The 14,650-nt window shown below is 47.1% G+C and overlaps 1 protein-coding gene across 2 annotated transcripts in view; it reads left to right on the top strand.

The window, feature by feature from the left end:
• Nucleotides 1-14,650, top strand: part of PIBF1 (progesterone immunomodulatory binding factor 1) — a 344,403-nt gene that overhangs the window by 112,092 nt on the left and 217,661 nt on the right. For both annotated transcript variants that reach the window (XM_075336819.1, XM_075336818.1), the window contains exon 10: nucleotides 845-943. In XM_075336819.1, the coding sequence (XP_075192934.1) occupies nucleotides 845-943 (99 nt within the window). The remainder of the gene's footprint in view (nucleotides 1-844; nucleotides 944-14,650) is intronic.

Here is a 14,650-nt window from a genome sequence, read left to right as displayed (position 1 = left end):
AGTTTGATGAACCACTGTTGTGAATTATTTTGATTCCAGTGAATTCTGAATACCTTACAGTTGTAGTGGTCTGAGCTCCACTTACTTATACAGTTCCACAAACATCAGAATCTGCATACGCTGCATGCCCTTCCATTGGCATCTGCAGACATGTTGCTATATAACGATTAATGTATATATGTTCAGGAAATGTAAGATTCTATATCAGAAAATCGGAGCTTTAGTTACCGATTAGCATGTGTTCAGAGGGTGTGTGTCTGTTTATAAGGGATCTTTAAAAAGTCTATGGCTCCTATTCACCATTTGCGTTTTATAAGTACCTTTCCTTTTTTGGCTTGTATTAGTTGACTTTTTGGCGCCAAATTCATCACAATGATGCGTGCAGTTCATGAATTTTTACACATAGTAATAAATGGGCAAACAGTGTGGCAAAAAATACTCCATTGGAGGAATGGAGTGACGTTGCTCCAAGTTTTACAAAAAGAAACAATTGAAGTATCACAAAAACATCTGTAATCCCTGAACTGTGTTCACAAAGCAAAAAACAAGCAAGGCTAGCACATACAAAAACAGCTTCAAAAAGGCTCAAATAGACTGAATTGGGGGCAAATAAAAAAAATGGCACAAAATTGACAAAAAAACAGGCGCATAGGCAATGATAAATTGGGGCCTATATACGAGTATTATACTAGAATGTAATGGGTCATGGTTAGCACAGAACGAGATGTCTACAGATTATTGTTTGTCTTTATAACTAATGGTAATCTCCTTACAATATGTAATTAAGCAATCTAATAAAGCATTCATTATTTTGTACTTATTTTTTTTTTTTGCCCATCTCTAGGAATTTAAGGGAAGCAAAGGACAATGCTGTTTCTGAGAAGGAGCGAGCAGTCACAGCTGAAAGAGAAGCCCTGGCTAAATATGACCAGATATTAGAACAGTAAGTGATGCAAAAGCTCCACATTATAGATAATGAGGAATAATACACATGGGGAAGTTGTTGGCTGAATAGCTATTCTCCTGGTTTCTCCATACACAGGAATGCTTGGTTCGGCAAGCCATCCTTCTTCTTCTTTTTTTTTTTTTTTTGTATGAGGAAGCCGCTGCCAGATAGCGGCTCATCTCAATAAAGAACAAAAGGATCGTCTGTTGAAATTCAGCTGGCCTGATCCTTCACTTACCGGCTATCATCTGTCGGGGGAGAGTCGGGAGGCCAGCGGACAATATTAGTAGGTCAGACAACTTTAGTCTAATGTACAGTATATCACAAACGTGAGTACGCCTCTCACATTTTTGTACCTTTTCAATGAACCACCCTGAGGCTGACACTTTGATACAATGTACATTTGTAAATTTGATGTCACTCTAAATAACTTAACACAGCCATTAATGTCTAAACAGCTGACAAAAAAAAGTAAGTACACTACTAAGTGAAAATGGCCAGAATTTGCCCAATTAGCTATTTCCCTTCTCCAGTGTCTTGTGACTTATTAGTGTTGCAAGGTCTCAGATGTGAATGGGGAGCAGATGTGTTAAATTTGAGGTTATCACTCACACACTCTCTCATACTCATTGGAATTTCAACATGGCACCTCATGGCAATGAATTCTCTGAGGATCTTAAATATAGAATTTCTGCTCTACATAAAGATGGCCTAGGCTATAAGAAGATTGCCATCACCCTGAAACTGAGCTGCAGCACGGTGGCCTAACAAGACAGGTTCCACTTAGAGTGCACATCCTCTAAAATATTTACAAAAAATTAGAGGAGTGTACTCAATTTTGTTATATACTGTATATAGTGGCTTTTAAGCTACTTGCATACTGGGCTTGTCACCACTGTCAAAATTATACGGTTATAAAGCATACACCTGACAATAGCTACAGTCTGGATGAATGTCCTCGCATCTGTATTCTCCATTGACAGCTATTGGGAAGAAAAAAAAACAAACTATACTTCCGGTGGCTTTGTATAGGACGCTGCAGTCTTATGAACTTTGCTATATGTAAAAATGGAATGGATACTCTATGGTACCTACGAAGAAGAGGCCAAAAGATCACACTTTCTTCTCCATCAACTCTGTGGGGATCTAGTAATATATAAGTCAGGAGAAGTTCAGTTACATACTTTGGGCTAAGTGTGGTAGCACGTTGGTTCACTGTTTAGCACCGTTCCGGGAACAAATCGGCCCAAAGACAAATTGGCGTGGAGTTTGTGTGTTGTCCACATGTATCTTTCCACATTCCAAACACTTACCGCTGGGGAATTTAGATCTTAAGCCCCACTGGTGGCCATGAGTGATGACCATGTGTGTATAGCGCTGTAGAATATGCTGGTGCTGTAGGAACAAATGAAATAAATAATAGTCTATTGTTACGGGAAATCTGCTGATAAAATATTCACTGAATTGCATTGTATGAAAGCAATGTGCCCAGGTAAGAAAAACTAAATCTAATGTTAGTACAGAAATGTTTTCCTTCTTTGCATTCTGTACATTTTGTAAAATTCTTTGGCTACATGACTGTAATGATAATTACACCAATCTAGCCTCTGGCTTTACCAGTATTCCAATCTCAGGTTCTGTTGCATTTTTTTATTTTTTTTTTTTCTCTCCGTAGGCACTAAATGACAAGGATGTGTTAGAAGTTAGGTGTTATGAAGAATAGAGCTTCTGTTTCCATTTGATACTTAGTATTTCAATTTTTAATATGTTGCCTTGCTGCAATTATTGTATGTTCAAAGGGAACCTGTCACCACTTTTTTGGACTACAAGCTGCGGCCACCACCACCGGGCTCTTAGATACAGCATTCTAACTTGCTGTGTATAAGAGCCCAGGCCGGGGGTATAACCTAAAAAACACTTTATAATACTTACCTAATGGTCGCGCTGTGGACCTTATGGGCGTCTCCGTTCTTCGGTGCCGGCGCCGCCTCTTTCAGCCATCTTTGCTCTCCTTCTTCTCTAGCTGCGGTGCATGACAGGTCCGACGTCATCCACACTCGCCGGCATTTAGGTCCTGAGCAGGCACACTTTGATCTGCGATTATAGTATTGTAGTGCGCCTGCGCAGGACCGACGAGTTTGTATGACGTAGCAGCGTCATTCACACAGGCTGCAGAAAGAGGATGAAGATGGTCGAAAGAGGAGGCGCCGGCACCGGACAACGGAGACGCCCATAAGGCCCACAGCGTGACCGTTAGGTAAGTATTATAAAGTGTTTATGTTATACCCCCGGCCTGGGCTCTTATATACTGCAAGTTAGAATGCTGTATATAAGAGCCCGGTGGTGGTGGCCGCAGCTTATAGGCCAAAAAAGTGGTGACCGGTTCCCTTTCAATGTATGGATAACGTAGTCATTTTATATTGAGAACTCTCCCGGCTTCTCTTATAGCTACATACCTATAAGGAAGTATCCAAGAAGGAAGCCATTTAAATAACCAAACGAATCATTTAAAAACAAAACAGGTTGCCATTAAAAAACATAAAACATCCGACAGGTAGGGAAACTATATAAAACTACAGTGAACTAATCATGACAGTGGCTTACTGTTAATCAGTATATATGGAAAAAGTCAATGAAGTGAGCAGCAGGCAGAAAACGTAAAGAGGGGCACTGTCTGTGTAACACTGGATGATGTCCTCCTGGGCATTTAATAGTTATATAGCTCATTATATATTAGGAATGGATGTATGAAAACTAATGAATAATTAAATTGCGCAACCCCAATAAATACATATGAAATCCCATTACAAAAATAAGACAGAGCTATTTAGTTAAACCCAATTGGTTAGTATACAGACCCAGATACATAAAAATGCTCTCGATAGTTCCCCCGTCATCCACTCCAATGTGCATTTTGCATAAATTTCATTTGTGGAGTGTAGTTTATGCAAAACGCACATTTGAGGGAGTTATGGGGGAAGCCTCATGGATCCGAGTGGAAATTTGCTTTGTATTCTTCTGCGCGGTTTTTGTAGAAATAGAGGTTCTTCCTTCTACATGGGTTGTTTCTTTTCTTTACTTTATATCTGATATACAGTATGCTTGTAATTTGTTATGCTTTCAGCTCTATCAGCTTTAAATAGGAGACAGAATTGGGAGTGCCAGATTTTAACTATTCTAATTGCCCTTTAACCTTGGCCGATGTAAGGGTACCTTCACACTTTAGCGATGCAGCAGCGATCCGACCAGCGATCTGACCTGGTCAGGATCGCTGCTGCATCGCTACATGGTCGCTGGTGAGCTGTCAAACAGGCAGATCTCACCAGCGACCAGTGAACAGCCCCCAGCCAGCAGCGACGTCCAAGCGACGCTGCGCTTGCACGGAGCCGGCGTCTGGAAGCTGCGGACACTGGTAACTAAGGTAAACATCGGGTATGGTTACCCGATATTTACATTAGTTACCAGCGCACACCGCTTAGCTGTGTGTGCATGGAGCAGGGAGCCGCGCACACTGAGCGCTGGCTCCTTGCTCTCCTAGCTACAGTACACATCGCGTTAATTAACCCGATGTGTAATGCAGCTACATGTGCAGAGAGCAGGGAGCCGCGCACACTGAGCGCTGGCTCCTTGCTCTCCTAGCTACAGTACACATCGCGTTAATTAACCCGATGTGTAATGCAGCTACATGTGCAGAGAGCAGGGAGCCGCGCACACTGAGCGCTGGCTCCTTGCTCTCCTAGCTACAGTACACATCGGGTTAATTAACCCGATGTGTACAGCAGCTACATGTGCAGAGAGCCGGAGCCGGCAGCACAGGCAGCGTGAGAGCTGCGGAGGCTGGTAACTAAGGTAAATATCGGGTAACCACCTTGGTTACCCGATGTTTATCTTAGTTACCAGCCTCCACAGCTGCCAGACGCCGGCTCCTGCTCCCTGCTCGCTTCATTTGTCGCTCTCTCGCTGTGACACACAGCGATCTGTGTGTCACAGCGGGAGAGCGCCTTTGAAGAAAACGAACCAGGGCTGTGTGTAACGAGCAGCGATCTCGCAGCAGGGGCCAGATCGCTGCTCAGTGTCACACACCGCGAGATCGCTAATGAGGTCACTGCTGCGTCACAAAAAGCGTGACTAAGCAGCGATCTCGGCAGCGAGCTCGCTGTGTGTGAAGCACCCCTAAGCTCCATGAGGATGGACCATTGTTAGAATGATTGTTCGGTGTCCTACAGTTTGCTTACTGATGGCAGCAAATCTGATTGTAAGGAGAGACATGATCATTATTTGCACCACATAAAAGAAGAGATCTGTAACATTTGCTCTTTCTTCCTTCAGACTATCACTGCGACGTGTACTCGGGCTAAAATTCGTGAACAAGTTTTCATTCGAATGCTCATTCAACTGGGTTTTTGGCACTTATTTTAGCTGTTAGATTTGCTAGGATAGTAAACATTGTCTAAAATTGGAAATGGCAATTGAATATTACCCCTGTCTATTAGTCGACTGGTGGTTCTGTACACATTAGAGTGTCAGCAAGCCTGTTTTAGGGAATTTGGCCAACATTAGTCTAATCGGTATGTGGGCCTTAAGTGAATGAACTATGCTCCAGATCCGAGGCCTTTTACTTGGTTGCTTGTTACTGGGTAATAATCTTCAGTGTGATTGCTACTAGTCCTCATACACATGAAATGACTTACGCTCTGTGCCAGTCATTGCACTGGCTGCCCTTACATTACGGGATCCAATTTAAATTCCTTGTTCTCAACCACAAAGCTCTCCACAGTGTGGTCCCCCCCCCCCCCCCCCATCTCCACCCTTCTCTCTGTCTATCAGCCTACCCGTTCTCTATGCTCCACAAGAATCTTTCGATTAACATCCGCACTAATCTGAATCTCCCACTTACGGCTCCAAGACGGCTCCTGAACTGCACCAATTCTCTGGAATGCTCTACCCAAATAAATTAGGACTAACCACACAGTTTTAAACGCTCCCGAAAAGCACATCTTTTAGGGCAGCCTATTACGTTCCCTAATCAAAGTCCTTTCATATACAGACCATTCACGATTTCTCTGAATATAATTCTCCATCAAACTCCATCTCACCTAAAAGCATTACAAAAGATTGGCTGGTGACAGCCTTTATGTATCCCCCATTTCTTCAAGATGGCTGGACCATCATTGTAAATAAGCACCTGTACATTGTCATCCAACCTCAATGTAGATTGTAAGCTCTTACAAGCAGGGTTGTCATTATTTTTGCTTTAATTATTGTGTTTTCTATAACTGATACTGATGACTGTTTGTATATGAACCTCTGATTTGTAAAGCGCTGCGGAAAATGTTGGCACTATATAAAGATTCATGACTGAATGATGCTATGACCAATTTACAAGCCACAGCTATCTCGACCAGCTTGACCATACACAGGAGCACTTCTTTGGCCAAGGGCTCTTGTATTCTCTTCAAGAAAGCCACCAAAGGAAATCTCTGCTGGTGACTTATTTCCCGGACAGCAAAGGGATCAGCAGTTTGAAGTCAGACATGCCCAATCGACATCTCTCCGACAATCAATCAACCGGTACCTAATATAAATTAGTCGAGTGGCCAACCATGTTGATATCAGAGTGTGCTGCTGACATTAGTCTAGTCTATGTGTATGGGGGGCTTTAGGTTCAGGACATACATTTCTCAGTACAAAGTTTCTTCACCTGCAAGCCAAATTAAAATGCAACGAGATAGTGGGCCTTAGTAAGCACTCAAAACACTGATGATGGCAATGGGATGTTGTGTACACAGAGCACACCAAGGACAATCCATGGCTAGAGAAAACTAGCCTTATGTTAAGGTGTATTTTCTTCCAGCCTACACTAGACAGTCAGTGCTGCTTGGCCCTCAGGAGCATTTAGTGCTAAATGTGACAAATTGTTGGAATAGTAGACATGATAGCATTGCAAATGTCATGCCTCTATATGAGCCTAATGAAACGGGCTTTGCCACAGGTTTCTTACCTGAGTCTGGACAGACTGCATTCCATAGCTTTTTCAATTTCATAACATTTCTGTTTTTACTGTATGAGACATTGAAGCCCTGAAGAGGATCCCAAGTGTTCAGATCTACGAGTCCACTTCATAAGTAATGTAGCAGCATCTATTTTATAAGTGATAAAAATATTATACCCCCTCAATGCTTGTATAATCCCTCCTTATAAATTAAAAGGGCAGAGGAAAAAATAAACAAAACACTTGTAGCATTCACAAACTGAAAAACCCATAAGAAATGTGAATGCTTTCACTGATAAATAACTTTTAAACAGAAGCCAATATAATTGATTGCCAAGGGTCCATCCAGGGCATGACTGCCCAGAGTGTAGCTCCTACACCAAGGGATTCACCTTAGGTAGCTACATCTAGGCAGGCAATTTCCCTGAAGTATCTAAAACAGAGGTTTTCTGTCCTGTCTCTTGTATGGGGGTCCTAAGCAGGGGAACTTCATCTGTGATGTGTATCAAACAAGCCATCTTAATCTTGGATTGTGTAAATCTTGGTGATATCCCCCATAGTGCTGATGGGATTATTTCCTATGGTAGACAAATCCCTCTGTGTTACAGTGTGTTGTTGAGAAATCGAGTATGTGTATGTGCCATTCTTTGTTATAAATATCTTATCAGTGGCACTCCGACCACCAGGGTACGTGCCCACCCACTTCGGTTAGAAGAGTGCTTTAGATTCTTGGGAATGTAGAGGCCACTTAAAGGTGTGCTCACATCTCCAAGATCCTATCCAAATATATAGTAGGTGTAATATATGAGCCATTACCTCCAATTAGGAATGTAGTATAGATCTCCTGATATAGTTATGTCTCTTACCTCATGTTCAGGGCATTGTAGCTTTGATATCTATGGTTACGACCACAAGGAGCTAACTAAATGTCACTATATGAGTGGACATTACCATGGGATACCTAAGCTGCAATGCACTGCACATGAGGTAAGAGATCTGGCTATATCAGGAAAAGTATACTACATTTATAATTGGAGGTATTTGCTAATATTATTATTACACCTACTACATATTGGGATAGGATCTTTGAGATGGGAATACCCCTTTAATCTTTGGCGTTTCTATTTTATTACTGCTACAGACCTGGGCTTCCAGCTTATCCCACTGCTGCTCTATAGCCATTTCATTGGTCCTACCATTAGATGACCTTGTACTATGTATGGGGCAAATTTGACGAAACAAAATATAAGTCACATGAATGTTAAATGGAATGTTTTATCTTATTATATTGATAAAGTTCCAAAATGCTTGTAATAAATAATTTACTTAACCTCTCCATGAATGCAGGGATTTTAAAGAGAACCTGTCAGATATAAAAACACTGTTACACTAGTGAGGAGCAAGCACTTCCGTGCTCTGTACTCGTAACGAGTAGTTGGATTCTCGGATGATGGGTGCTACTCGAGAACCCGAGTACAGTGGAAGTCAAGATTTCTTCAGCGCTCTATTGGGAGACCCAGACGATTGGGGTATAGCTACTGCCCTCCGGAGGCCACACAAAGCACTACACTAAAAAGTGCAAGGCCCCTCCCCTTCTGGCTATACCCCCCCGTGGTATCACGGGTTCTCCAGTTTTCAAGCTTTGTGCGAAGGAGGTCAGACATCCACGCATAGCTCCACAGATTTTAGTCAGCAGTAGCTGCTGACTATTTCGGATGGAAGAAAAGAGGGCCCATATAGGGCCCCCAGCATGCTCCCTTCTCACCCGTGGATGGTGTTGTAAGGTTGAGGTACCTATTGCTGGTACAGGGGCTGGAGCCCCACATGCTGTTTTCCTTCCACATCCCCTTGTAGGGCTCTGTGGAAGTGGGATCCTGCCGGCCTCTCAGCTCTGACGCCGGGCTCCATCCACAGACCCAGTTGAACCTGATGGATATGGAGCAGGAGTACAATCAGGGACATGGCCCTGCATCATACAGGTACTCTGTGTCCCCGGCAGGCACAGGCACACTCCGGGCTGGCTGGGTGTTGTAGTGCGCCGGGGACCGTAACGATTGAGTTGGTGTTCCTGCAGTTTACTGGGGGACTTTTGTGTTGTGGGAACGCAGCGCCGACCCCCACTGGACCGGCGGCGCTGCTGTGACTTGTAGTGCGCCGGGGACACGCCGACCGCGCTTTTACGGCGGCGGCGTTTATAAATCCAGTCCCCGGCTTTTGCGGCCTAGCTCCGCTTCGTTCCCGCCCCCACCCTGTCAATCAGGGTAGGGGAGAGACGCTGTTTCGCAGCAGCGACGAGGGCTGGAGCCTGATTTACATGCTCCAGCCCTCTCACTAGGCACAGAGGGAAGCAAGCTTCCCGCTCTTAGCCAGGAACGCCCAGGGCCCGCCCCCCCCCTCCTCTCCCAGGACGCCGGCAGCCATTACATGCAGTCTGGCTGGAGGAAGGACGCAAGGCTCTGGGAGACCTGGACTAGGGGGCTTTTTGGCGACCACACACCCGCTATTAAGCGGGCGGTAAGCGGCATTTCAGCTGGCCCCTCTAGTGCCTCAGTGTGTATTGGTGTACTGTGTCACCAGATATATATATTTATTTATTTCTTGCACTGTGAGGTCGCTTCCTGGCTGGATACCCAGATCGCTCTGAGGAAGCAGCAACATGTCATCCACAAAACGCAAGGCTGCCAAGGCTAGGGCTGTGTACACTGCGTGTGCTGCATGTGGGGCTGCTCTACCAGCAGGTTCCAAAGACCCCCATTGTGTGCAATGCTCAGATCCGGTGCTGCTTCGCCAGCCGGAGTCCGGAGGGGTAGTGACCCAGGCTGAGACGCTTGTAAGTCCTGCCCCGGTGTCAGGGACAGACTTTGCAGTTTTTGCTGATGGAATGTCTGTAACTATGGCAAAAATCCTTGAAACTTTGCAATCCATGACTGGGGCTCAGTCTATGGACACGGCGAGGTCTCTGTCCTCTGATCCCCCTCAGTTGGAATTAATCCAGACTGTAAGGGGGTCCCCGGCTTCCCAGGCTGAGTATTATGACTCAGATGATAGCCCCAGCCACCCTAAGCGAGCTCGCTGGGAAAGACCCTCAACGTCATCACACTGCTCAGGGTCTCAGCGCAATCAGTCGCCCTGTGATGCGTCTGAAGAGAGTGATCAGGAGTCTTATCCTGGAACCCCTCTCAATCTGGATACCCCGGATGGGGACGCCATGGTAAACGAGCTTATCTCGGCCATCAATAGACTGTTGGATATTTCTCCCCCAGCTCCTTCTGCAGAGGAGGCAGCTGCAGAGCAGGAGAAGTTTCGTTTCCTCTATCCCAAGCGTAAATTGAGTGCTTTCTTGGATCACTCTGACTTCAGAGAGTCAATCCAGAAACACGACGCTCATCCAGAAAGGCGTTTCTCTAAACGTTCTAAGGATACACGTTTTCCTTTCCCCCCTGATGTGGTCAAGCGCTGGACCCAGTGTCCAAAAGTAGACCCCCCGATTTCCAAACTTGCAGCTAGATCCATAGTTGCAGTGGAGGATGGCGCTTCACTTAAGGATGCCAATGACAGACAGATGGACCTTTGGTTAAAATCTGTCTATGAAGCTATCGGCGCGTCGTTTGCTCCAGCATTCGCAGCCGTATGGGCACTCCAAGCTATTTCAGCTGGTTTAGCAAAAGTGGATGCTATCATACATCCAGCGGTGCCGCAAGTGGCGTCCCTTACCTCGCAGACGTCTGCGTTTGCGTCTTACGCTATCAATGCGGTCCTAGAATCTACCAGCCGCACCTCAATGGCGTCCGCCAATTCGGTAGTTTTGCGCAGAGCCTTGTGGTTAAAGGACTGGAAAGCAGATGCTGGTTCCAAAAAATGTTTAACCAGCTTGCCTTTATCTAGAGATAGGACTGTTTGGCGAGCCATTGGCTGACATCATTAAACAGTCCAAGGGTAAAGACTCTTCCTTACCCCAGCCCAGATCAAGCAAACCTCAGCAGAAAAAATGGCAGCAGAGGTTTCAGTCCTTTCGAGGTTCGGGCAAGACACAATTCTCCTCGTCCAAAGGGACTCAGAGGACGCAAAGAGTCTCAGATTCCTGGCGGGCTCACGCACGCCCCAAGAAAGCAAATGGAGGAACCGCTTCCAAAGCGGCTACCTCATGACTTCCAGCCCCCCCCCTCCGCATCTCCGGTCGGGGGCAGGCTCTCCCGCTTTTCCGACATTTGGATGTCACAGGTCAAAGACCGGTGGGTGACAAACATTTTGTCTCGCGGGTACAGAATCGAGTTCAGTTCTCGTCCTCCAGCTCGGTTCTTCAGAACCTCCCCACATCCAGACCGAGAGCAGATGCCCTGCTGCAGGCGGTGGACTCCCTAAGAGCGGAAGGAGTAGTGGTTCCTGTACCGCCTCAGGAACAAGGGCGAGGGTTTTACTCCAATCTCTTTGTGGTTCCAAAAAAGGACGGCTCGTTCCGTCCTGTTCTGGATCTAAAGCTGCTCAACAAACATGTGCACGCCAGACGGTTCCGGATGGAAACCCTCCGCTCTGTCGTTGCCTCAATGTCTCAAGGAGACTTCCTTGCCTCAATAGACATCAAGGATGCTTATCTCCACGTGCCAATTGCTACAGAACATCAACGTTTTCTACGTTTTGTGATAGGAAACGACCATCTTCAGTTCGTAGCTCTGCCATTCGGTCTGGCGACAGCCCCCCGGGTCTTCACCAAGGTCATGGCGGCGGTGGTAGCAGTCTTGCACTCTCAGGGACACTCGGTGATCCCTTACCTAGACGATCTACTTGTCAAGGCACCCTCTCAAGAGGCATGCCAACTCAGTCTACATGCTACGCTGGAGACTCTACAGACGTTCGGATGGATCATCAACTTTCCAAAGTCGAATCTGTCGCCGTCACAGTCGCTAACGTATCTTGGCATGGAGTTTCATACTCGAGCAGCGAGAGTGAAGCTTCCGCTGAACAAGCAGCGGGTCCCTACAGACGGGTGCAATCCCTCCTTCAAGGCCAGTCGCACCCCCTTACGGCGCCTCATGCACTTCCTCGGGAAGATGGTGGCAGCCATGGAAGCAGTTCCCTTTGCGCAGTTTCATCTGCGCCCACTTCAATGGGACATTCTCCGCCAATGGGACGGGAAGTCAACGTCCCTGGACAGGAAAGTCTCTCTTTCCCAGACGGCCAAGGACTCTCTACAATGGTGGCTCCTTCCCACCTCATTGTCTCAGGGAAGATCCTTCCTGCCTCCATCCTGGGCAGTGGTCACGACAGATGCGAGTCTGTCAGGGTGGGGAGCAGTGTTTCTCCACCACAGGGCCCAGGGGACGTGGACTCCGCAGGAGTCCACCCTTCAGATCAATGTTCTGGAAATCAGGGCAGTGTATCTTGCCCTACTAGCCTTCCAACAGTGGCTGGAAGGAAAGCAGATCCGAATCCAGTCGGACAACTCCACAGCGGTGGCATACATCAACCACCAAGGAGGGACGCGCAGTCGGCAAGCATTCCAAGAAGTCCGGCGCATTCTAATGTGGGTGGAGGACACAGCATCCACCATATCCGCGGTTCACATCCCAGGCGTAGAAAATTGGGAAGCAGACTTCCTCAGTCGCCAGGGCATGGACGCAGGGGAGTGGTCCCTTCACCCGGACGTGTTTCAGGAAATCTGTCGCCGATGGGGGAGTGCCGGACGTCGACCTAATGGCGTCCCGGCATAACAACAAGGTCCCGGCATTCATGGCGAGGTCGCCGCGATCAAAGAGCTCTGGCGGCAGACGCGTTAGTTCAAGATTGGTCGCAGTTCCGGCTCCCATACGTCTTCCCACCTCTGGCACTCTTGCCCAGAGTGTTACGCAAGATCAGATCCGATTGCAGCCGCGTCATACTCGTCGCCCCAGACTGGCCGAGGAGATCGTGGTATCCGGATCTGTGGCATCTCACGGTCGGTCGACCGTGGTCACTGCCAGACCGACCAGACTTACTGTCCCAAGGGCCGTTTTTTCCATCAGAATTCTGCGGCCCTGAACCTGACTGTGTGGCCATTGAGTCCTGGATCCTAGCGTCCGCAGGATTATCTCAAGGAGTCGTAGCCACAATGAGACAAGCTAGGAAGTCAACGTCTGCTAAGATCTACCACAGAACGTGGAAGATTTTCTTATCCTGGTGCTCTGCACAGAGAGTATCCCCTTGGCCATTTGCATTGCCCACCTTTCTTTCCTTCCTGCAATCGGGGTTGGAAAAGGGCTTGTCGCTCAGCTCCCTTAAAGGGCAAGTCTCGGCACTATCTGTGTTTTTTCAGAAGCGTCTAGCACGTCTTCCTAAGGTGCGCACGTTCCTACAGGGGGTCTGTCATATTGTGCCCCCGTACAAGCGGCCGTTAGATCCATGGGATCTGAACAGAGTACTAGTTGCTCTGCAAAAAGCCGCCCTTCGAGCCTCTAAAGGAGGTTTCCTTTTCTCGCCTGTCACAGAAAGTGGCGTTTCTTGTTGCGATCACATCGCTTAGGCGAGTGTCTGAGCTGGCAGCTCTGTCATCCAAGGCTCCCTTCCTGGTGTTCCACCAGGACAAGGTAGTGCTGCGCCCCATTCCGGAGTTTCTCCCTAAGGTCGTATCCTCGTTTCATCTTAATCAGGATATATCCTTGCCTTCCTTTTGTCCTCAGCCGGTTCACCGGTATGAGAAAGACTTACGTTTGCTAGATCTGGTGAGAGTACTCAGAATCTATATTTCTCGCACGGCGCCTATCCGCCGTTCAGATGCACTTTTTGTCCTTGTCGCTGGCCAGCGCAAGGGGTCGCAGGCTTCTAAAGCCACCCTGGCTCGATGGATCAAAGAACCAATTCTGGAAGCCTACCGTTCTGCTGGGCTTCCGGTTCCTTCAGGGCTGAAAGCCCACTCAACCAGTGCTGTGGGTGCGTCCTGGGCTTTGCGACACCAGGCTTCGGCTCAACAGGTGTGCCAGGCAGCTACCTGGTCGAGTCTGCACACTTTCACCAAACATTATCAGGTGCATACCTATGCTTCGGCGGATGCCAGCTTAGGTAGAAGAGTCCTGCAGGCGGCAGTGACATCCCCGTAGGGGAGGGCTGTTTTGCAGCTCTAACATGAGGTATCTCTTTACCCACCCAGGGACAGCTTTTGGACGTCCCAATCGTCTGGGTCTCCCAATAGAGCGCTGAAGAAGAAGGGAATTTTGTTACTTACCGTAAATTCCTTTTCTTCTAGCTCTTATTGGGAGACCCAGCACCCGCCCTGTTGTCCTTCGGGATTTTTTTGTTGTTTGCGGGTACACATGTTGTTCATGTTGAACGGTTTTTTCAGTTCTCCGACGTTATTCGGAGTTAATTTGTTTAAACCAGTTATTGGCTTCCTCCTTCTTGCTTTGGCACTAAAACTGGAGAACCCGTGATACCACGGGGGGGGTATAGCCAGAAGGGGAGGGGCCTTGCACTTTTTAGTGTAGTGCTTTGTGTGGCCTCCGGAGGGCAGTAGCTATACCCCCAATCGTCTGGGTCTCCCAATAAGAGCTAGAAGAAAAGGAATTTACGGTAAGTAACAAAATTCCCTTCTTCCTTGAAAAATGCTCAAGTTTCCCATTGACTTCCATTATACTTAGATACTCAAGGCATGCCCATCCGAGCATCCACCTGCTCGTTACGACTACCGAGCATGGTAGTGCTCACTAATTACTATACTACACTTCAGATATAGGGGGTGATTT

This window comes from Anomaloglossus baeobatrachus, chromosome 2, assembly GCF_048569485.1.
Source record: "Anomaloglossus baeobatrachus isolate aAnoBae1 chromosome 2, aAnoBae1.hap1, whole genome shotgun sequence".
NCBI lineage: Eukaryota > Metazoa > Chordata > Amphibia > Anura > Aromobatidae > Anomaloglossus > Anomaloglossus baeobatrachus.
The sequence above is the reverse complement of the archived record's forward strand: the minus strand, read 5'-3'. Positions and strand labels throughout refer to the sequence as shown.